This window comes from Dipodomys merriami, unplaced genomic scaffold, assembly GCF_024711535.1.
Source record: "Dipodomys merriami isolate MVZ:Mamm:240054 unplaced genomic scaffold, mDipMer1.0.p SCAF_19, whole genome shotgun sequence".
NCBI classification, from domain to species: Eukaryota; Metazoa; Chordata; class Mammalia; order Rodentia; family Heteromyidae; genus Dipodomys; species Dipodomys merriami.
Window position 1 is genome coordinate 8,546,434 of NW_027203270.1, and position 23,316 is coordinate 8,569,749.

Sequence of the window (23,316 nt, forward strand, 5' to 3'; positions counted from 1 at the left end):
AGCTTAAGTAACCTGTCCAGTGCTAGCTGCCCTTCATTATTCACAAAGGAATTTTTTTCTTGTAGTCACTTTGTTACTATAAACACTGAGGAAAGTGCTTTTGGCCCTATGGAGAGATAACTAGTATATGTCTCATCAGCTGTGCTGATGAAATATGAATGTTGTCTAACCTCAGTCTATTCATTCCAGAAAGTATTTGGGTGCCTACTATGAAGTTCGCTATGCCAGATGCCACAGGTAAAAAAAAAATGAAGACAGATGATGTTCCTGCTCCAGGAGATAGACTGTATACCAACAATTGTAACTACAGTTGTGAAAGTTCTGAAGGAAAGCAGAAGGCAAGGGAGAGCATGTAAGGGGAGGATTCCTGCAGGCAACAGAATGGGAAGGAACAGAGGAAGCAAGAAGTAGAACTGCAATTGAAACTTGGGAGGTCGTTCTTTGTCCAGGCAGTCACAGTAGACTGGAAAAAGGGCAGAGCACTGTGTCCTTGTCCTCATGGAGTTCTTGTTCTGAGTAGGGAATACTGTTCAATACCAGCTAGTAACTACCATTGTACATGAGATGAGAAAATGAAAGCGAAGCTGCAGGTCAGATGACAAGAGGTAGCTAAGCATGCTGCCCAGAAAGAAGGGACAAATGGCAAACCCAAAGGCAGGAGTGGGGGGTTGGGGTTGAGTTGGGATGGATAAGTAGCAGGTGAGAAATAAGGAGTCAGCGCACTGCTGGGGTACAGAGAGAGTTGAATCATCAGCCTAAGAAAGGTACTAGAAGCCATCTAAGGGGTGGGTAGAGAAGGCAGCTTACTGGGGCTAGGTCTCCCAGCTTTTGAAAATGGAGAACAACCAGGAAAGAAGTTTCGAAGCAGAGGGAAGGCAAGGGTGCAGAGTTCTGGAAGCTAAGAGGTGAAGGGAAGGTGTTTGAAGGAGGGAAGAAAGTGAGTGACAGTGCTGACTCCTGCATGCAGAGAAGATTGAGACAAAGACATGTCACATCTGTCCACCTGGAATTCTTTGGAGACCTTGGAATGCAGGCAGAGTATAGATAAATAAAGTATGCTGGAGAATGCTGTAGATACAGGCTAAGGAGCTACAGTCAAGTGTTTGGAGAAATTTTGATTTAGAACAAGCAGAGAAAATGGGCTTTCATGGGAAAGTGTGGTATCCAGTCAAAATGGTTTCTTTTCCTGTTTACAAGTTATACATATTCTAGGTGGCTTAAATTTACTATTTGAGACATAAACAAATGTCAGTGTAATTTGATGAACTCTTACAAAGTAAACACATAATTGACACTCAGAATAAGAATCAGATGTCACTAAAATCTTCTGTGTCCCCACCCATTTCTAATAAGTAACCTGATTTCTCTTGTAGCCTACATAGGCCTCAAGATCTAGGGGTGTAAGCTCAAACCCTGGCATTTCTACCTTCTGGCTGGATTTTTTTTTTTTTTTGGTCGGTCGTGGGGCTTGAACTCTGGCCTGGGCGCTGTCCCTCAGCTCTTCAGCTCAAGGCGAGTGCTCTACCACTTGAGCTACAGCGCCACTTCCGGTTTTCTGGTGGTTTATTGGAGATAGGAGTCTCACAGTCTCTCCTGCCCGGGCTGGCTTTGAACCGCGATCCTCAGATCTCAGCCTCCTGAGTAGCTAGGATTACAGGCGTGAGCCACCAGCGCCGGCTCTGGCTGGATTTTTATAGCAACTTATTTCTCAGAACTTTGGTTTTTTTAACCTGAAAATGGGAAGAACTAGTTTACTTTGTCAGGATCACATGAGATAAAGTACCTGGGGTGGCATGACAGATTAGAAACATTCTTCCAGTAGAGAATGACCACTTTCCCCACTGACTCCTCATACTAAGTAGGGAGACTTAGCTAAGCTATATTGATAGTCCTTCACAGCATTTCCTTCAAGTCTTCACTATTATTCTTTAGTTGCTTTTTAAGGATAATATACAAGATGAAACTGAGCCCATTCTGTATTAACCATCCATAACTTCCGTGCACTTACAGCATAGAGACTGCCAGCCACTCCACGAATGCATTAGTGACAGGAGGTGTGCCACCCTCCATAAATGAGATGACCCTGTAAGGCTTGCCAGCTAGCCATTTTCTGATTATCCATGTCAAAAAGGTGCTTTTTGGCTGTGTGTGGTGGTACTAGTGCCTGTAATCCTAGCAGTCAGGAAGATAGGCAGAAAGATCATTGTTTGAGGTCAGCCCAAGTGAAAAATTAGTGCCACTCCTCTCTCAACCAACAAGCTGGCTATGGTGGTTTGTGCTTGTAATACCTGCTACTTGGGAGGCATAGGAAGGAGGGGTAGTATTGGGGTTTGAACTGAGGGCGTTGTGGTTGCTAGCAGACATTCTATCATTTGAGCTGTGCTCCCAGTCCTAGATAGAAGGATCTCGGTCCCAGGCTGTTTCTTTTTTTTTTTTTGGGTTGGTCGCGGGGCCTGAACTCTGGGCCTGGGCACTATCCCTCAGCTCTTCAGTTCAAGGCTAGCGCTCTACCACTTGAGCCACAGTGCCACTTCCACCTTTTTCTGCTTATGTGGTGCTGAGGAATCGAACCCAGGGCCTCATGCATGCAAGGCAAGCGCTCTACCACTGAGCCACCTTCCCAGCCCCTCCCAGGCTGTTTCTAGGCATAAATATGAGATTCTGTTTAAAAGTAACTAAAAGCAAAAAAAGGTTTGTGTATGTGTGGCTCAAGTGGAAGAGCACCAGCTTAGCAAGTACGAGGCCTGAATTCACATATTGTACCTGGAAAACAAAAGTCAAAACAAAAAACAAATAAAGCATTTCTGAGGTTTGGGGCTTTTTTTTTTTGGGGGGGGGGTCCGGTCGTGGGGCCTGAACTCTGGGCCTGGGCACTGTCCCTCAGCTCTTCAGGGCAAGGCTAGCACTCTACCACTTGAGCCACAGCGCCACTTCCGGCTTTTTCTGCTTATATGGTGCTGAGAAATCGAACCCAGGGCCTCATGCATGCAAGGCAAGCACTCTAGCACGGAGCCACCTTTCCAGCCCCTGGGGCATTTTAATTAGGCAATTTAGAGGTATTTGTAAAGTCTCATACAATGGATTTTCTATAAATGTATTAGTTGCATGATGTAGCTGTCTTGGAACCACCTTGGTGAATAGTTAATTAAAATCCAGACAGTTTAGGCTAGGAAGTGGCTCAGTGGTAGAGTGCTTACCTTGCATGCATGAGGCCCTGGGTTCGATTTCTCAGCACCATATAAGCAGAAAAAGCCGGAAGTGGCGCTGTGGCTCAAGTGGTAGAGCGCTAGCCTTGAGGTGAAGAGCTCAGGGACAGTGCCCAGGCAGGCTCATAGTCCAGCCCCCACAACCGACCAAAAAAATTAAAATCCAGACATTTAGATGAAAACCTTGGTGCCTTTTTTGCCTTAGTTTTGGGTGATCAAGTAAGATAGTTTGGGAATTGCATTGCAGATCCGCTTCTTACCTTATTTCCTTCAGGAAACCCCTGACAGCCACTGACCCACTTTATTTTCCTTGGGCAGGTGAACAAATGGACAAGTTGTTTTAAAAATTAGGGGTTGGAGGAGGAAACAATGCTTAATAGGAAATGTGCTCATTACCTTACTCATGTAACTGTAACCCCTCTGTACACTATTTTTACAATAAAAAAAAACATGTTAAAAATTACTTAGGGGGCTGGGAAGGTGGCTCAGTGGTAGAGTGCTTGCCTAGCATGCATGAGGCCCTAGGCTCAGCAGTATATAAGCAGAAAAAGCCAGAAGTGGTGCTGTGGCTCAAGTGGTAGAGCGCTAGCCTTGAGCTGAAAAGCTGAGAGATAGTGCTCAGGCCCAGAGTTCAGGCCCCATAGCTGACCAAAAAAAAAGGAATTTGGACCTAATGGGGAGAAGTAGCATCATCTTCTCTTTTGCCTTTAACTATGATGCTGCCAGTGCACAGGAGCCAGTCATTGATCTTAACCTGAGATTAGTATTGCAGATTTCCCATTCATCAGTTCCATATCTCCCAGGAAAGTACAGGGTAACGCTCTAGGTGACAAAATGTCCATATTCCCTCTTCCTACTGGGCTTTTAATCCAGGAATAAAGGCACTTTCCTTCTGTGCTCCCAGCCGGCCTGTGCCACCTTCTCCTCTATATGGAGGCAAAGTGGAAGGTTTTGGAAAAGCCTACTAGGAGAGCAGTCAGACTGTTTACGATCAAATCTCCAAGTCCATCTTTTCAGCGGGGTGAGAGGAGTTTGGGAAGGATTTCAAGCCTTCAGGAGAGATGCCATACTCCATCTTCAATGCCAGTGAGGAGGAGCTTAACAGGTAAAGCTGTCAAAGCATGGTGATTCTGGGTGCTGCTGGCTCACACCTTTAATCCTAGCTACTTAGCGTGTTAAGTTCTGAGAACTTTGGTTCAAAGTTAGCCTGGGCAGAAAGTTCATGAGACTCCAATTAATCAGCAAAAAGCCAGAACTGGAGATATGACTTAAGTGGTAGAACACCAGCCCTGAGCCAAAAAGCCCAATGAAAAGGAGTTCAAGCTCTGATACTGAAAAAAAAAAAAAAAAATGAAAAGGGGTGGGGGAGGCAGGTAGTTTACCACAGTCCATAATTGGTTGGCTCCACTTGTAGTTATTTAGCAACAGAAGTGGAGTGTGGATCTGTTTAGGACTGGAGGATAAGCTGCACCACTTCTATGTCCTTCTATTTTGTCTGAGAAGCATTCTACTTGGAAGGCTAATTTCACAACTTCTTGCCTGGAAATTATCCTGAATATAGGTGCTATTTAGGCCTGGAGCTTGCCAGTTTGGCAGAGTACTCTTAGTTGACCACAGTAGCAGAGGTTTCTTTTTTTCTTTTTTGTAAAAATGTTTATTATTGTAAAAAATACTGTATAGAGGGGTTACAGTTACATGAGTAAGGTAATGAGTACATTTCCTATCAAGAATTGTTGCCTCCTCCTTTGTTTTTCCCCTACCATCCCTTCCCTCCCACCTCTACAACTTATCCGCCCCCCCCCCCAAGTTGTAAAGTTCATCTTCAACAGTATCTTGTACATCTCATTGTTACAAAGGGTCTTTTCCCTTCTCCTCCCCAAATTAGAAGTGTATATACAAGATGCAGAGCACCAACATCAAATACAGTGAGAACAGGGGTTATACCATGGGGGAGGAACATACAAAGAAACAAAAAAAATCACATGGTACATTATAAATATGTTAGAAACAATAGCAAGAAAAAAAAACCACTTGTGTCTCTATCTTTGGGTTCATTTCGCTTAACAACATCTTATCTGGTCATATGTACATAGCTTTTGACCTTTTCTGCTTGTCCCAGACATATACTAAAAGTTATTGTAAATAAGGGAAACTATGGGACCTATGCTTCTTTGGGCCTGGCTTACTTAATATGATTTTTTCCAAGTCTTTCCATTTCCTAACAAATGGGGCGATATCATTCTTTCTAATGGAGGCATAGAATTCCATTGTGTATATATATACCACACTTTTTTCATCCATTCATCTACTGAGGGGCATCTGGGTTGGTTCGCGAAGGTTTCTTTTCTGGTATATAAATGGTTGTTAAATAGAGCAAAAGCTAGGGGCTGACTTTTTTAGGCCCAAGAGGTCTCAGAGATTTTTAAAAATGCACTGAGACTTGTTGTGTCCTTCCTTCCCATAGTTACCCTTCCTGGCATTCAGAAACCCAAGCTAAGACTTCATCCTCCACCTGAGAGTGGGGCCTGTGTGGTCACAGAATGTCAGGTTTCAAGTCTCAATGGGGCCAGGTGTCCCTTTTCATGGTAGCCAGGCATTAGAATAGAACATTTAGAGGGGGCCCTTGAGGCTGGCGAGAAGGGAGATAGTGAGGAGAATGCTGGGCTCTCCTGATGCCCAGCCTAGGAGTAGCCTTCTTGGTGTTGGATCAGGGTGGCAGAGCAGAGCCACAGAGCCTTTCCAAGTCCTATGCCTACCCTGGCAATGGCCTTATCCCTTCCCTTATGGTATTCCCAGAGCCTCACCTCGCTGTTGCTTCCTAGATGCTGGGTAAAGTTTGCTGTTGGCCATATGTGGCCTTGTTGTTTCCCACTGATGGTGCCTTACCAGCTGGGTTTCTCCATTCTGATGGAATCCTTAACTCTTAAGAGAAAATTTTACAGTGTGTAGAAGTTTCTCTCTCTCTCTCTCTCTCTCTCTCTCTCTCTCTCTCTCTCTCTCTCTCTCTCTCTCTCTCTCTCACACACACACACACACACACACACACACCTCTCTATCTCTCTCTCTCTCTCTCTCTCTCTCTCTCTCTTTGTGGCAATGCTGGAGATCAAAGCCAAGTCTTCATTCATGTAGGTAGGCAAGTAGTCTACCTCTGAGTTACAGCCACAGAAAGGTTTATTTTCTTCTTGAAGCTAAATCTTTTCTTTCTTTCATTTGCTCACCTTTCTGTTGATAATACACTTCTCTTTGGTTAACTCTCTGCTTCTCCTCACTCTTACTGCCCTCCTGATGGCCAGCTCCCTCCTCTGCAATTGCTTTGTCTTTTGGGTTTTCCTCTGTAGTCAGTGAATATGTCTACATTTATCTTAATGACCTTGGTCCTCTTCATCTCTTCCTTCTTTCTCTCTTTCATAGTTGTCTTTGTGTGTGTGTGTGTGTGTGAATGAGAGAGAGAGAGAGAGAAAGAAAGAGAAAGAGAGAAAGAGAGAGATGCTGTGGTTAGAACTCAGGGCTAGGCAGTACTTTACCATTTGATCATACCACAATCCTTTTCACCTTATCTTTTCATGTAAAGTCTCACTTTTTCCCCCAAGACCAGTCTGGAACTGTGACCATTCTACCAGCACAGCTGGAATGACAAGCATAGGTCACCATAGTTAGTTTATTGATTGAGATAGGGGTCTCTTGAACTTTTGGCCTGGGCTGACCTTAAATAGCCATCCTTGCCAACCACCAGTGGCTCAAGCCTATAATCCTAGCTACTTTGAGGATCATAGTTTGAAGCCAACCCAGGAAGGAAACTCTGTGAGACTCTTTATCTCCAATTCATTACCAAAAACTTATTATTGGACTCAAGTGGTAGAGCATTAGCTCTGAACAAAAAAAGCTTAAGGACAGCACCCAGGCCCTGAGTTCAAGTGCCAATACTGGCACAAAAATCAAACAGAAATAATGATCCTCCTGATCTCTGTGCCTCTTGAGAAGCTGGGATTTCAGGCATGAACCATATGCCCAGACCATAGTTGGTTCTTGAAAAAATAAATTATTACTATAGTTTTACTAATTCTCACTTCTCATTCACTTTCCAACCTGTGGTTATGAGTGTCTATTTCTAAACTGCTCAGACCAAGAGCACACTCACACATTCCCAAAATTAAGTCCTTTGAATGTTTTGTGTTCCTTTCTGTGTTCTCTTCTCTGGGTCATTTTTGGAACTCACAATACGCTTCAGTTTTACTCCCCTTCCCCCAAGTTTCCTTCCTGTCTCATTTCTAACTAGTTTTGCTCTCATCTGCTTGCCAACCAGCCAGCTTCTCTTCTGCCCAGACCATCCAGTCATCTAGTTGGTTCCCTGCCCAACTCTGGTGCTATAGACATCTAGTGAGACAAGGATTCCCACCTTTGTCTTTAGCCTACCCATGTATATGTGGACCCTCTTATAGACCAGCATGTTCTACAGGCCATCTTACCCTACCTTACCCTACCTGTGCTCTTCTCCACACACCTGCACGTGCCCCCTCCTGAGATCTTTATCCCAACAAATGATTCTACTAATTATTCTGTCATATAATAAGGAGTTCTGGGATTTGTCCTGGAGCTTTGTTTTCCCATCATTCTATTTATTCATATTTTGGAGATAGAATCTCTATGTAGGGAGGGCTGACCTTGAAGTCTCAATCATCCCATCTCTGCCTCCTGAGTGCATGTACTACCACAGTTGGTTACGTCTTGCTATTTCTGCCAGAGAGCTACCTGCTCTAGCTTTTACTCCATTGCATCTTTCCAGTAGGACTGCTGCAGTCTCCTGCTCCTAGCCCTCCCCTTGTGGGTCTCTTTTTCCAGTCTGCTTACTGCTTAAGCGCTTTCTGACAGACAAGTGAAATCAGGAAACCTCAATTACCGCCAATCCCCTGCCCCATGTTCTGCTTCATGCAAAATAAAGTCCCAGCCTTTACCCCAATAAGCAGGGTTTTCCATGGCTCCTCATTCACTTGTGTCAAGTGCTGGTCTGCCCATACCCACCGTTCAAAGCATCTTCTGGTTCCAATGTGAATGCATTTGTTTCTTTTTCAAAATGTCTTCTGTTCCCAATGTGCTGATAATTTCTGTGTACTCTCACTTTGAGATGTGGTGCCTCATTTGAGAAGTCTGTTCTGACATGCTTCTTGCCCTTGTCGAGCTGCATTTCCACCATTGTGCTGCCCCTGCACAGACCTCAGTCAGTGCTGTCTGCCCTCACCTTTCACTTGTGGGCTTTACATTTCTAGTTCTCTCCTAGACTGTGAACTCCTCCAGGGCGAGGGCTACACTACCCTCACCTAGTGAGGGGAAGGGAAGCTGCTTCAGGAAAGGTTATAAACCTGCCGCAGGAGAGCTTTTCCCAGTAGTTAATGAATCACCCCTGGCCTTGGCCCTTTCACAAGGGACAGGAAAATTAAGTGGCAATTGCAAAGTCTCTAGGCATACTTTCTGTCTCTCCCCTCCCAGAGAAAATGTGGTAAAGGCATGTACGATGCAGATGGTCACAACTAGTATTTACTTAGTGCCTCCCGGCCTGTAGCATGTGCAGAAGAGAAACATGAAGACAGGGAAGGTATAACTTGCAGGCAGCTCCCTAAGCTGATAGCAGGGCTGTGACCCTGACTGCTGATAAGTATGCTTATCAACATGAGATTTAAAAAATAGTGAGTTCCTATTCCTTTGTTCTCATTCTGTGCCAACAAAAAGAGCCTTTTTACTGTACCACCTGTGCTGGGAGGAAACTTCACATCCTTATCCCATATGAACTACTTCTTGTGAATAAGGCAGATGAGGTTCTTGTCTTTTGAGACCTTAGAGTGTTCAGAAGAGAGATACTGAGTCAGAAATGGTTTTGATGTCCAGGAAATGGAATGAATGTGTTGGCTAGGGGGAATTTAAATATTATGACTCACTTGTTCAGTAGTCCTTGCTGAGCCACCTGTTGTGACTGGGTACTGTGAGACCATTACCGTCCCGAGTCCCAGAGAGGTCAAGGCAAGTAGGTGAGGTGCTTACAGAAGGGAAGGACATAGCACAGGTACATTGCAGACCATGTTGGAAAGCTAAGTCCCTGAAGAAGCCAGCGGCCTGTCAGAATCCTCATGTCCCAGGACGTGATTCCTTCTGGCAGGGTCCCCTTCTTTCTTTCGTGTCATGACCCACCTTGGGCTCTTAGTTCCTTCCAGCTTTCTGTGTCTTTGGACTATGAAAGTGCCATTGTTGAAGCAGTGAGACAGTAGAAAATACCATTCTTTTTGTGTGACCTGATGATTGAATAGTAACATTAGATGTTTCATTTATTATCTCTGTAAGCAGAGCTGAGGCTCAGAATGTCTACACTGACTGCTGGATTCTGAGTTCAACACTCCCACATTGCAGCAAAGCTTGCTATTTAGTAGATGCTTGCTCTTAACCATCTTCAGGTTATTCTGACGTGCGACTGGATCCTTTGTTCGGTGAGCATAGAAGTCCTCAGTCTCTGTGGCCCCTTTGAAATGTAAAATGGGAATAATGTCCAAGATGTCTCGATTAACCTGCACTGGCCCCCAAAGAGCATGGGAACTAATGTTTGTTGAGCATCTTCTACAGGCTAGGATCCACTACAGGTATGAATAAGAAACCTAGGGGACCTGGGTCTTAAAGGTAGAAAAGAAATGACCTGCATAAGAAACAGGTATTCTAGGGCTGGGAAGGTGGCTCAGTGGTAGAGTAATTGCCTTGCATGCCTGAGGCCCTGGGTTCGATTCCTCAGCACCACATAAGCAAAAAGAAAAAAGCCGGAAGTGGCGCTGTGGCTCAAGTGGTAGAGCGCTAGCCTTGAGCTGAAGAGCTGAGGGACAGCACCCAGGCCCAGAGTTCAGGCCCCATGACCGGACCCCCCCCCCCAAAAAAAAAGAAACAGGTATTCTAAGACATTTATATAAGTTTGGGGTACAAATCATTGGTTCATAGGAGGGAAGGTCAAGGTTAAACATGGCATAAGGAAAAAGGACCTTAGGTTTGGAGTCAGAAGACATAGGAATTTATTTATTTATTTATTTATTTATTTATTTATTTATTTATTTATTTATTTATTTGTCCATACATGCCAGTCCTCGGACTTGAACTCAGGGCCTAGGCATTGTCCCTGAGCTTCTTTTGCTCAAGGCTAGTAGTTTACCACTTGAGCCACAGCACCATTTCTGGCTTTTTCTGTTTATGAGCTACTGAGTAATTGAAACTAGGGCTTCGTGCATGCTAGGTAGCAAGCTCTGTACCACTAAGCCACATTCCCAGCCCCAAGACATGAGATTTTAGGATCTCAACTCTTGTCAGGCATCTGTGGCTCATGCCTGTAATCCTAGCTACTCAACTGGCTGAGATCTGAGGATTGTGGTTCAAAGCCAGGCAGGAAAGCCCGCATCAGCAAAACAGCCAGAAGTTGAGCTGTTGCTGAAGTGATACTGTATACTAGCTATATGTTAGACTTCTTTGAGCCTAATTTGCTTCTATCTATCTATCTATCTATCTATCTATCTATCTATCTATCTATCTATCTATCTATCTAATATATATACATATATATATATATTTTTTCTTTTAGATAGATTGTTGGTATGTTGGCCAGGTTGGCCAGGTGGACTCTAAGTGATCCTTTTGATCCTCACCCAAGTACCTGAGCAGGTATTAAGGTTCATACCACTGTACCCAGCTTGCCTTATCTGTATAAAGCAATTAATACCCTCCTTCACCAAAGTCAATCTGAGTATGGAGGTGTGTATGTGAGATAAAGTTCCATGTCTGTCTGCCAGCCTTAGGGATGATGTTCCTAGATAAAGTGGGTGTTAAGGAAATTCTAATTGCTAAGGTAAGAAAAAAAATTTATGTGAAATGTATTTTAAATTCAAGCCCATCAGGAATCAGCAACCTTTCAAAGGTGTACCACACCAATCTGGTAGCCCATCCTGCCCTGGCAGCATCATGTATCTGTGGACCAGTAACTGGTTGTAGAGTTGACAAGGATACCAAGGCCCCTGAAAATAAGTTCTCTGCTCCACTCACCAGATAAGGATATGCAAATCTCTGCTCACTTGTGCCCTTGGGGATAGAAACTACCATATTGGGGGTCTTAACTCTGACCTTTTCCCCTTTCCTCCCTGTACCAGATTCTATCATGTGGGCAACCTGCTGCAACTGGTTCTGCTTGGATGGACAGCCTGAGGAGGTCGCCCCACAACAGGGAGCCAGGACGCAAGCCTATTCCAATCCTGGGTACAGTTCCTTCCCCTCCCCAACAGGCTCGGAGCCAAGCTGCAAGGCCTGTGGGGCTAATTTTGCAAGCACAGCCCGAAAGGTGAGTGCTGCTGTTTAGCCTGCTCTTCACCAGGGCCTCAGGACCCCAGGCAAGCTGCTGGTCCTGCAAATGCCTATCACCTGGCTTTTGCTTGTGTGATGCCAGGGACCAACCTGACCCTTTCATAAGGATTTTCATAAACCAGATGCCATTGGTTCACACCTGCAATCCTAGCTATTCAGGAGGCTGAAACATGAAGATTGCAGGTTGAAGCCAGCCTGGGCAGGGAAGTTCATGAGACTCTTACCTGCAATTAGCCAGTGAAGAGCCAGAAGTGTAGCTATGGCTCAAGTGGTAGAACACTAGCTTTCAGCAAAGAGATAGTGCCCAGGCCCTGAGTTCAAGTCCTGGTACACACACACACACTCTCTCTCTCTCTCTCTCTCTCTCTCTCTCTCTCTCTCTCTCTCTCTCTCTCTCTCTCGCTATGGCTAAAGTGGTAGAACACTAGCTTTCAGCAAAGAGATAGTGCCCAGGCCCTGAGTTCAATCCTGGTACACATACACACAACACACACAAAACACACACACACTTCATGAACAGCTGTTTAAGAGCACCTCACATGGAGCTGGACTCCAGAATTCAGACATCAGTTTGGCTACTTACTAGCTATATGACTTAGCCTCTTATAATTCAGTCCCCCATCTGTGAAGTGTTCCATCCCAGTGCTGAGAGAATAAGCTGGGGCAAGCTATGAAGGGCGCCTGGCACAATGCTTGGAACGTAGCAGGTACCTTTGTGATTTGTTCCATTAGCTGCCATCATACAAGGCCTGACTACAGATAATCCTGCTCCTATTGAAAGCAATGTCAAGAATGTCTCAGGTACGTTAAGATCCTAGCAGACAAGGCTGGGGCCTGTCTACTGTAGCAATTTCATTTGAAATGCTTGGGAGTAGGAAGGAGGATCATTGGCTGGGTGATGGTGGGTGTGGCTTGGTGGGGTATGGCTGTCCCTTTGCAGGGGCTCAGAAGCACAGAGATTATGATTTGTAGTCCCAAGTGGGGCTGGATAGAATGTGAACCTGAAATGGTAACAATGGGAAACCAAGAGAATACTTTTTAACCTATTTGCCATATATGAGGGACTCTTTCCTTTATTTTTGTGCTGGTACTGGGCTTGAACTCAAGTCATTATGCTTTCACTTGGTTTTTTGCTCATGCCTGGTAGACTTTTCTGCCCAGGCTAGCATTCAAACTGAGATCCTCCAGGTTTCAGCCCCCTGTGTAGGATGATGAGTGTAAGCGATCAGCACCTGGCTTTTTATTTTTTATTTTTTTGGTCCGGTCGTGGGGCCTGAACTCTGGGCCTGGGCGCTGTCCCTCAGCTCTTCAGCTCAAGGCTAGCACTCTACCACTTGAGCCACAGTGCCACTTCCGGCTTTTTTCTTTTTGCTTATGTGGTGCTGAGGAATCGAACCCAGGGCTTCAGGCATGCAAGGCAAGCGCTCTACCACTGAGCCACCTTCCCAGCCCCCTGGCTTTTTATTTTTAAGACAAGGTCTCACTTTGTAACCCAGGATGGCTTCAGCCTCTCAGAAATTGAGATTACAAGTTTATGCCACCATGCTTGCCTTGTCTTTTCCTTTCCCTTTCTTTTTCCCCATCCCCTTCCTGTCTTTATGGGACTGTGTTGTGGCTCATACCTGAAATACCAACATTGGAGCAGAGGTAGAAAAACTGTGAGTTCTTAGACCAACCTGGTACACATCAAGATTTAATCTTCACAATAACTATATTGATTTTAGAATGACTAGACCATATTTCGTATGTGATAAAGTAGACATATCAAGTTCCTGACTGACAAATAGCATGGAAGATCTTAAAATACCTTTTTTTCAACTGAATCAGCACCTCAAGATCATATAGCTAGGAAGTGGCAGAGCCAGGACTCCAAACTCAGGCCTTGACTCCAAAGTTCCCCACCAAGAGACAGCTACATGTCCAGTTGAAGATAACAGAGCCAGACCTGAGGGCCTTAGAGCATGCCAATGATTAAAATTTTTAGCTGTTAGCTGAGGGCCAGTGGCTCACACCTGTAATCCTAGCTACTCAGGAGGCTGAGATCTGAGGATCATGGTTCAGAGGCAGCCCAGGCAGGAAAGTCCCTAAGACTCTTAACTCTACCTACCAGAAAACCGGAAGTGGTGCTGTGGCTCAAGTGGTAGAGCACTTGGCCTTGAACTGAAGAGCTCAGGGACAAAGCCCAGGCCCAGAGTTCAAGACCCATGACTGACCAAAACATAAATAAATAAATGAGGAGCTGTCTCCTACCATTGATTGGAAAGAAGTTACTGAATATCACCAGAGATAGGGAGAATGGGGTGAAGGAGGCCTTCTCTGATCCAGCCAAGGAGGTTGGGGCAGCAGCACCAACCATGAGACCAGAGAACAGCTGCCAAATAAAGAAAGCTTTATGAGGTTAGACAAATCCAATTTTGAGGCTGAGAGATGGTTATTGGTACAATGCCCCCCCCAAAAGTATGCATTGATTTTGTACAATCACATGAATTTTGTGAATACGAAGGATGTTTTCTTGGACAAGTAGTACTCATTTGTAATTTCATGCTTAAGTGGATCAGTATTCTTGAGGGTTTGGCATTTCACAGCCAGAAGCTTTTAAGCTGTCTTTTCTACAAGTGGTTGAAATGAACTGATCACATGTGTCCTACTGTTGATTCTTCTCCATTGTGGTCACTGTTTTCTACATGCTCATTGGGTGGACTGCATAGATAATGCTAAGGAATTCCAGAGCGAATAAAGTAAGCTTGTATCTCCCTCATTCCACAAGTTTCCAGTGTTGGAGAGAAGTGGGCAAGCTGCAGTTTTGCAGAAACCTCATCTGTACTGGCTCTCTACCTATCTTGAAGCAGTGACCCTGAGGGTCTGGGAGGGGCTCTGGCAGCCAGCCTCTTTAGTTGGGCCAGTTTGCGAAGGGTGGGGAGGTTGTGCCTGCCTGAGTGTGGTATTCAGTTCTCAGAATGGAAAGATAACTGAGGCGCAAGAGAATAAAACATGACTGTCACCTTTCTATGAGTGTCCGCTTTCTGCTGAGGTGTATATAAAAATCCTTAAGACTGGCAGGCAAGAGTCCTGCTAAGGTCTCTTTCCTTAAGGTGGACCTTAGCAGTGCTAGAGCACATAGGCCAGGCTGCCATGGGAAAGTAATTTCTGCTGGATCAAGGGGAGCCAGTGAAGCGCCCCACACTGAGTCCCTGAGGAGTTGTGCATCCTTGAGGAACCACTGTCAGCTTTGGCTGGATGTCAGTGTTTGAGAACATCTGGGCATCTCCGCAGGCACGTGGCTCTCTAATTCATCTTTCTTGCCTGTCTTCTTGGTCTGATGCCTTTGGTGCATTTCCTTTGCTTGTTCTGCCCCATTTGCTAATGGTTTTCCTCTTTCCTTTTTTTCCTCTTGCCACTGCATGAGGGGCTTTTTAGCCTCAAGCCCTATGCTACTTCTTTAGGGTATGTCTCAGAGGCTTGCTTACTTCACAGTCCCTGTGGGCAGGGGCACACAGAAGCTGGTTAGTTGTATTGCGTCATGTATGTATGTGTGTGTGTTTATGTGTGTGTGTGTTTGTGCACATGTGCATGTGTGTATGTATTTGTGCGCTAGTACTGGGGCTTGAACTCAGGACTTGGGTGTTGCCCTTTGGCTTTTTCTTTTTGCTCCAGGCTATCACTCTACCACTTGAGCTATACCTCCACTTTTAAGATTTTTTGTTGTTGTTGTTGGTTGTGGGCCTTGAACTCTGGGCCTGAGTGCTGTCAGCTCAAGGTGAGTGCTCTACCACTTGAGCCACAGTGCCACTTCCAGTTTTCTGGTGGTTTATTGGAGATGAGAATTTCACCATAGCCTTTCCTGCCTGGGCTGCCTTTGAACCATGATCCTCAGATCTCAGCCTCCTGAGTAGTTAGGATTACAGGTATGAATCACCAGTGCCCAGCTTAAGATTTTTTTATGATGGTTAACTGGAGATGAGAGTCTTAAGGACTTTCCTCCCTGGGCTGGCTTCAAATCATGGTCCTCAGAACTCAGCCTCTTGAGTAACAAGGATATAGGCAGGAGCCATCAGTGTGGCTGTTTTTCCATTTTGACCTCACATCCAACAAGACACACACACACACACACACACACACACACACACACACACACACACCACTCTCTCTCTGTCTCTCTCTCTCTCTCTCTCTGAAAAGAGTGGTTTGGATTTGACCAATTGAGCAATGCTAACTTTATAATTGGGCCAAGCTAGGTCTTGTCAGACTGCCTTGACTTAAGTAATGTTCCATGCTAGGACCACAGCTTTATGAGGCCTCTTCACTTCACTGCTAGCTATCTCAAACACACTCCCCACAGGAAAGATTTTCATATGAATGAACTCCAAACACCCATTTCCACGTGTGTGGTTGCTGCCTGCCGAGCCTTCTGGTGCTGGCACAGCTGCAAATCCTTTTGCCGTCAAGTCCGTACAGCTACAGTCTGGTTACAGCTGGGAGGAGAAAAGGGGGCTTTGTGTGCCCTTCACAATGCTTTCTAAGCTGTAATAACCTACACTGGATGAGAAGCATGTACTCCCCTGTGTGAGTGACACATAGACAAGTTCTGACCAGAACTATCTTGACTTTGCACACTTCCCCTGCGGCCCCCACCAGGCTTCTGTGGTCTTGCCTATGAGAACCTAAGTCTCTGGGGCATTCTTTTATAGCTCGAACAGCTTTCCATATTTAGAAAGGAGGGAGAAGAAACATGTAGGTCAGTACTTAAGTCACTGCAGCGTGAAAAGCTTCCAACTTCTTTAGAGGATCAGGGAGGGTGCCCTTGAGGACAATCCCAGGTGCTCAGGAATTATCTTCCTTGGGAGGGTGACCTGCCACTGGTTGGAACTGCACTCAGCCAGATGTCACTGTTCGTGGGCAGGCTGTGGGTTGTGCAATCTTGGTGTGCTGTCTGTGACTGTGGGAGTGGCTGCTGCCAGGCAGTGCCAGCTTGCTGGTCAGGCGCACTTGTCGCTTAACTGAGACACTGTGTGCTTTCACAGAGGAGAGCAGGGCGCCCTCTTGTACTGTGTAAATATTTATTTTGCTAATGCCCTATGCACCACATACTTCCCAGCACTTGCTGGAGTAGGAGAGCCTGGTATCAACCTCTGTGGACAGGATACTGGCTTGGAAGCTAGAAAGTCAGGCTCCCAATTCAGCCCTGCTGGCTGCCTTCATGGTTCTGCATGAGGCAGCATGGTCAGGAGGGAAGACTGTGATTGTGGGGCAGCACACTCAGACATTCTGTGTGAGTTCCAGCTCTGGCATTATTGCCTGACCTTAAATGTAGTACTTGATCTCCCTCATCTCTGGATGTTTCCTCTGTGAACCTGGGAAGAACACTAATGCCAGGGTGCTTAGGGAAAGAAATGACAAGCCAGGCATACTTTTAACACGAAGTAGCCCCTCATTAAACTGAATATTAACAACCCAGGCCTATAATCCCTATAAAAGCCAGGCAGAAGGAGAAGAACTGGGAGTTTGAGACCAATCTGGATTGCATATGAATTTCAAGGCCAATTGAAGCCACATAGCAGGGGTTGGGGGATATACAGCTCAGTGGTAGAGTGCTTGTTTAGCATTTACAAGACCCTGGGTTTAAATTCTAGCACCACACATATACAAAAGAACAGACAAAAACTGTAATTGTCATACATTTGCTTGCTTTCCTCAGCACTAACGCAAGAAGAATGAGAGTTTAGGGTTTGGATCCTGATTCTTAGCTTCAACTTTAAGACAGCTAACACTGAGGATTCACTGTGTGTCAGTTAATTTTCTTTTCTTTTCGTTGGTTGTAGGGCTTGAACTCTGGGTTGGGCGCTATCCCTCAGCTCTTCAGCTCAAAGCAAGTGCTCTACCATTTGAGCCACAGTGCCACTTCCGGTTTTTTCTAGTGCTTATTGGAGATAAGAGTCTTATGGACTTTCCTTGCCCAGGCTGGCTTTGAACTGTGATCCTCAGATCTCAGCCTCCTGAGTAGCTAGGATTACAGGTGTGAGCCACTGGCACCCGGCTCTGTCAGTTAATTTTCAATGAATTCTTTTTCTCTCAGCAACCCTCTGAGGTAAGTACTGTTACCAGTCCACTTTACAGACAGGGAGGCTGATTCCAAAGTATGCTACTACAAGAAGTTGAGGGAGACATAAGAAAAATGCAGAGCATTTTGATGCCAAGCTGGTAATAGTAGTAGTTACTAACTTAATTCTCTTTATTAAGTAAGCCTTAAATTATGAATTTCAAGTGTTCTGTACATGGACACACAGTTACAGGCACGAAGTCTGAAATCTGCAGAGTAGCTGGTATCCTTGGATTCAGGAAAAACCTAGTAAGGTGAGTGCCCGATGTGGCAGTCCTGTCGCTCTATCTTGCTCTGGCTTGTTCTCAGGCTGACTGCTTTCCTCTACTTCTTGCTCTAAGCAGCAGACCTGCTTGGACTGTAAGAAAAATTTCTGCATGACCTGTTCGAGCCAGGAGGGGAATGGGCCCCGCCTCTGCCTTCTCTGCCAACGGTTTCGAGCCACATCCTTTCAGCGGGAGGAGCTCATGAAGATGAAGGTGAAGGACCTCAGGGACTACCTCAGCCTCCACGATATCTCCACTGAAATGTGCCGGGAGAAAGAAGAGCTGGTGTTCTTGGTGCTGGGCCAGCAGCCTATAATCTCTGAGGAGGACAGGACTCGTGCTCCCACCTTGGCCCCAGACTTTCCCGAGCAGCAGGCTTTCCTGAACCAGCCTCACACCAGCACTGTACCAGCTACCTCACCCAGCCTCCCTTCTTCACCTACACAGGCCACCTCTGGTCCCCAAGCCCAGGCTCAGGAAAACCAGGTATGGGTCCACGTGCAGTCCCTGCACCCCAGTGCAGGCCGAAGGGCCCGTTTTCACTCTTGCAACATTGTGGGAGTTGGTGTGAGGTGAAGTCTCTTCTGCCTGCAAATGCAGGATCTTTCCTGATGTCAGGCTCCTGCCTTGCTTTCTTCAGAGAGAATATGCTTTCTACTATGTATTTGAGTCTTGTTGGTTAATACTTCCATGTTTTAAACATTAAAACAAAAGTTATCGGTTAGAAACGTTTTGAAAGTGCTCACCATCAACTTCAAATTTAGCTCTGTTCAAATTTGTGCCTAACTCCCATTGGTCCAGTTGTCTTTAACTGGATTGGGATGCTTGGTAATAAGGTACATAGGAATAGAGGACAATGCCGGGGGGGGGGGGGGGGGGGAGGGGCGTGCTGTGACAGGACCCTGATGCCCTTCTGGTCACTGTGAAAGCAGCAGGGGCTGGCTGTACATGTTAAACTCTAAGCTGCTTGTAGCCCCAGGAGGCCTGGAAAAGGTAAGATTAGAGCAGTGCACTGACCACTGCCAACTCAAGCATGGGAGCACAGCAGTAACACACCGTCTTTGTCCTCAGACAGCCCAGGTGTAACCACATAGAGGCGCTCCTGGGTGAGGTCAGGAGTGGTGGTGTCACACAGATCTAAGCAACACCTAACTGCCATCTGTGTATAGGAGTTGGACAAGGATGGGACATGAATCAAGGCTAGAAGATTGGGACTCCAAATCCTTCCTGCCTTTTGCATTTGGTATCTAACCCTCCTCATTCATGCTAGGCAAACACTCCATCACTGATTTACATTCCTAGCCCCACATCCATCTTTGTCACTGACCCTTGGTCACCTAGGGCAAACTTGGAGCTTACTCCAGTGAAATGGGGCTTTTTTTTTTTTTTTTGGTCGGTTGTGGGGCTTGAACTCTGGACTTGGATGCTGTCACTGCACTTTTCAGCTCAAGGCAAGAGCTCTACTGCTTGAGCCACAGCACCACTTCCAGTTTTCTAGTGGTTTATTGGAGATAAGAGTCTCATGGACTTTCCTGCCCAGGCTGGCTTTGAACCGTGATCCTCAGATCTCAGCCTCCTGAGTAGTTAGGATTACAGGCATGAGCCACCATTGCTTGGCAAATAGGACTTTTGATCTTGCTTGGAAGGAGGAAAGCCATGAACACTGCAATATGTTTGAAGAGTTGGGAGCTGCTCAGGGCTGACAAAAGTGCTCATGTTGTCTGTCCCCACACATGGCGTGGACAGCTGAGGCTCTTGTTTATGATCACTTTCTTTGCCAGGACTGGGCCCAGTTCAGCTCTTGACAGGCACTCTGAGGCATAAAGGCCAGCGTGATGGCATAACTTAACTGGGAGAAGCCATTTAACCCCCTAGTTGACTTGAGCATGATTTTCTCCCCAGCTGGGCCTTCACACTTTCCTAAGCTCTAGCTCTTAGGTTTCATCTCTTGTTCTATACACATCCCTCTTTTGGCTTGGTTTTTGGATCACTTCTCTGCCTATGGGGAACCAGGAAAGGAACTCAAAATCATTTTTCCCTACAAAATCTTCAGGTAGACTTTTCAACAAGAGATGATAAATTCTTGTCATTAACCAGAAATTTCTAGCTTGCACCTACAGGTCACAGTATATACTAGAGATTAGTGAGTTCTTTCCTTTGTGGTTTTCAGAGGATCTTTGCATTAACCCACTTCTTCTATTCTGGTGAGATCTACATTTTTTTGCAAGCAGAAAAAACAGGCATAGGGAAGTTAGGTAACTGGTGCAAGGTGTCTGTTAAGTCCAAAGCAGCTCAATGCTTATTGCACTAGGGTTCTGCCCTTTACCTTTAATGCCCTAGCAACAGTTGTTAAGGAAGTGTGTTCAGCGAACATACCAGAGTACAGAATACAGTGGGTTTTGATGTAGCTATGGGCTAGTTGGGAAGCAAGAGCATGCTTTTATAGCATGCAGTTTCTTTCTCTAGGGAAAAACTATCTACTCAGACACAGCCTAGCTTCTGAACTGACTCTAAGGGGACAGCAAGGAGATAGTGGGCATCACCACATCTGCCCAAAGCTAAGAGAGAACTAGTGATGGAGGAGACACTTTCTCAGATGCATCCATACACACGTTCATTTTTTGCCATCATGTTGCCCTTTGGGGTTTCATTTCCATTGTAGTTGTTTGGCTTTCTTGATGAGGGCTAGAGCCCACAGGTCTCTTTACTGGCACGCCAGTAAAGGTCTGGTGGGAAGGTCTGTGAACTCAGGTGCACAAGTTAGGGCTCTGTGGATAAATGGTGGTGAGACTAGAAGCTTACAAGGCAGAAACTCATAAAGGGGCACCCAGCAGGGTCCTTTTGAGAAGCTAGAAGCCTGAGCAGAGTGGAACTCCTCAAGCTGAGACATGTATGTTCTGTGGTCTTAGGCACAGATTCTTAAATTATGATGACAAAATGGAACTAGGTTTCCAGACAGTTCTTAGGATATGCTGTGCTGATTAGAGTAGTGACCAGGCTGGAGCGGGACTAAGGTGAGGGTCTGGAAACTGTCCCCTTGGAGTTGGGTGAGGAGCCAGGGAACATGAAGCTTGAGGAGGAGAACATGGTAGAAGCTGTTTGGAAAACCCACGGCCATTGGTCTGAGGGGACAGAACAGGGGCAGTGAGTAGAAGTTGTAGAGAGGACACTTTGGAGTCTGTGGTGGAAACAAACATGATGATAGAGAGCAGTCCAGCAGTGCGATAGCCACAGCTATTGTCCTTTTTTTTTTTTTTTGTCGGTCGTGGGGCTTGAACTCTGGGCCTGGGCGCTGTCCCTCAGCTCTTCAGCTCAAGGCGAGCGCTCTACCACTTGAGCTACAGCGCCACTTCCGGTTTTCTGGTGGTTTATTGGAGATAGGAGTCTCACAGTCTCTCCTGCCCGGGCTGGCTTTGAACCGCGATCCTCAGATCTCAGCCTCCTGAGTAGCTAGGATTACAGGCGTGAGCCACCAGCGCCCGGCAGCTATTGTCCTTTTACCCCAAAAGTTCAAGCTGAGGACACACTGACAGTGGGTGACAGCTAAGGCCAGTCTGTTGGTCACCAGAGTTAGTGGACTTTTATTTTGAGGCAGCTAGCTGTGTATCCTCTGAAATCTGTTTATATTATTTGAACCTGATAGTGGTATTAGAGTAGGTGTTTGTGATGCTTTTGGGCTGCCTCCAGTTGTGGGAGATGGGTATGGACTTTATATGTGAGCTGAGAGAGGCCCATGCCATGCAAATCATTGAAGCATCTCTATAGATGTGATGGCACCTTTCTCTTCCCACAGGCCAATGGCCATGTGTCTCAGGACCACGAGGATCCCGTCTACCTGCAGAGCACAGCCAGAACACCTGCTGAGGATGAGACCCAGGTGGGGCCTCTGCTCAGGTCTGGGCCTTTGTCTTTGTTCTTTGCTTGGAGTGTTCCTATGCCTTTGCAGACTCAGGCGGACAGAGAACCCAGGCTGTGGTAACAATTTGGGAATCCCCTTTTCTGGGGACTTTGTGCCAGCATTCCAATTTAACCTTGAGTGCTGTCCTCTGTGTGAGCAGGTGTGAGGTTGCCAGGTGGACCTGGGGAGCCTCTTAACCCAGTCTTGAGAGCTGCAGTGGGCAGGCTCTGGTGCAGCTGTGAAAATCTTGTGCTTGTCTTCTGCTTCTAGGACAGCAGTAGCCTTGTGAAGGGAAGGGGGCCAGATGAGACAGGTTTAGGTCTCAGGCAGGGCCTAGAACAGCCACTAGGACCATGAAGGATGGTGGGACAGTGTATGGAGGAACATCTGCCAGGGAGAGGTGCAAACTCTCCCAAATAGGAAGGGCCAGCTCCATACCTGCTGGCTGCTGTGCTCTCACCCTTAATCTTTACAGGAAGTCCGTGTGGTTGGACTGCTTTCCTTCATGGAGGGGCGGACAGGCTTAAAAGAGGGAAGCAACTTGCCAAATTGTATTACTTAGTTTTTAGTAGAGGAGTGAGGATTCCTACATAGGGCCCAACCAGTGTTTCTGCTTCAGCAGCAAACGGTAGGTCAAGAAAAGATCAGTCTTTTTTGCAATGTCAAGCATCATGCCACTCTGTCTCTATTCTCTCTTCTTGAGGTGTGATGGATGTTTTGGGGTCTTTGGAGACAGGTTAAGGGTGCCCAAGAGCTGAAACCCCTAATCATGTCTTTGCCATTACAGTCCATTGACTCAGAGGATGGTTTTGTCCCAGGCCGGAGGGCCTCTCTGTCTGACCTGACACACCTGGAAGATATCGAAGGCCTGACGGTCCGGCAGCTGAAAGAGATCCTGGCTCGCAACTTCGTCAACTACAAGGGCTGCTGTGAGAAGTGGGAACTGATGGAGAGAGTGACTCGGCTGTACAAGGATCAGAAAGGACTGCAACACCTGGGTGAGGGGCGAGGCTGTCCAGGTGGCAGCTGCACAGAGCTCTGGAGCGTCTGCTGTCATTCCAAATGAGATGACATTGACTACAGTCAGTCTTGTACTTAGCAGTGGGAGCAGTCAATTGTATTTGCACCATCTAACAATCTGCCTCTTAGGGCTAAATACCAAGACTGGGCTAGGCATTTACTCCTCCGAGCTGCCCATGCAGTAAGCTTCAGCAGCATAGCCCTGTGGAGCCCAGATTTGAACTGAGAATTTCCAGGTCTACATTCAGGGCCCTTCTATCCTCCACTCACTAACAGAACTTAATTCTAAACTCGGGAGACTGAAAAGTGAGTCCTGGTGCATGGAGGAAGTATCTGTTCTGCCTGTACCTGGGCTCTACCTTCATTTCCCAAGGCATCTTACATGTTACCGTTTTTATGAGATGGCCAGAATAATATCTGTGTCTGGGGTTTGGCAAGAAATGCTTTAGACTA

At 46.2% G+C, this 23,316-nt stretch overlaps 1 protein-coding gene across 13 annotated transcripts in view; it reads left to right on the forward strand.

Annotated features, from left to right (window-relative positions):
* Positions 1 to 23,316, forward strand: part of Rffl (ring finger and FYVE like domain containing E3 ubiquitin protein ligase) — an 88,947-nt gene that overhangs the window by 58,846 nt on the left and 6,785 nt on the right. For 7 of the 13 annotated variants that reach the window (XM_070027202.1, XM_070027201.1, XM_070027203.1 and 4 more), the window contains 4 exons: positions 11,372 to 11,559; positions 18,024 to 18,431; positions 21,739 to 21,822; positions 22,631 to 22,841. In XM_070027202.1, coding sequence (XP_069883303.1) covers positions 11,372 to 11,559; positions 18,024 to 18,431; positions 21,739 to 21,822; positions 22,631 to 22,841 — 891 coding nt within the window. Of the gene's footprint in view, positions 1 to 189; positions 238 to 9,660; positions 9,683 to 11,371; positions 11,560 to 18,023; positions 18,432 to 21,738; positions 21,823 to 22,630; positions 22,842 to 23,316 lie in introns of those variants that run through there. The other 6 variants (XM_070027207.1, XM_070027206.1, XM_070027205.1 and 3 more) reach the window with 3 other exon arrangements.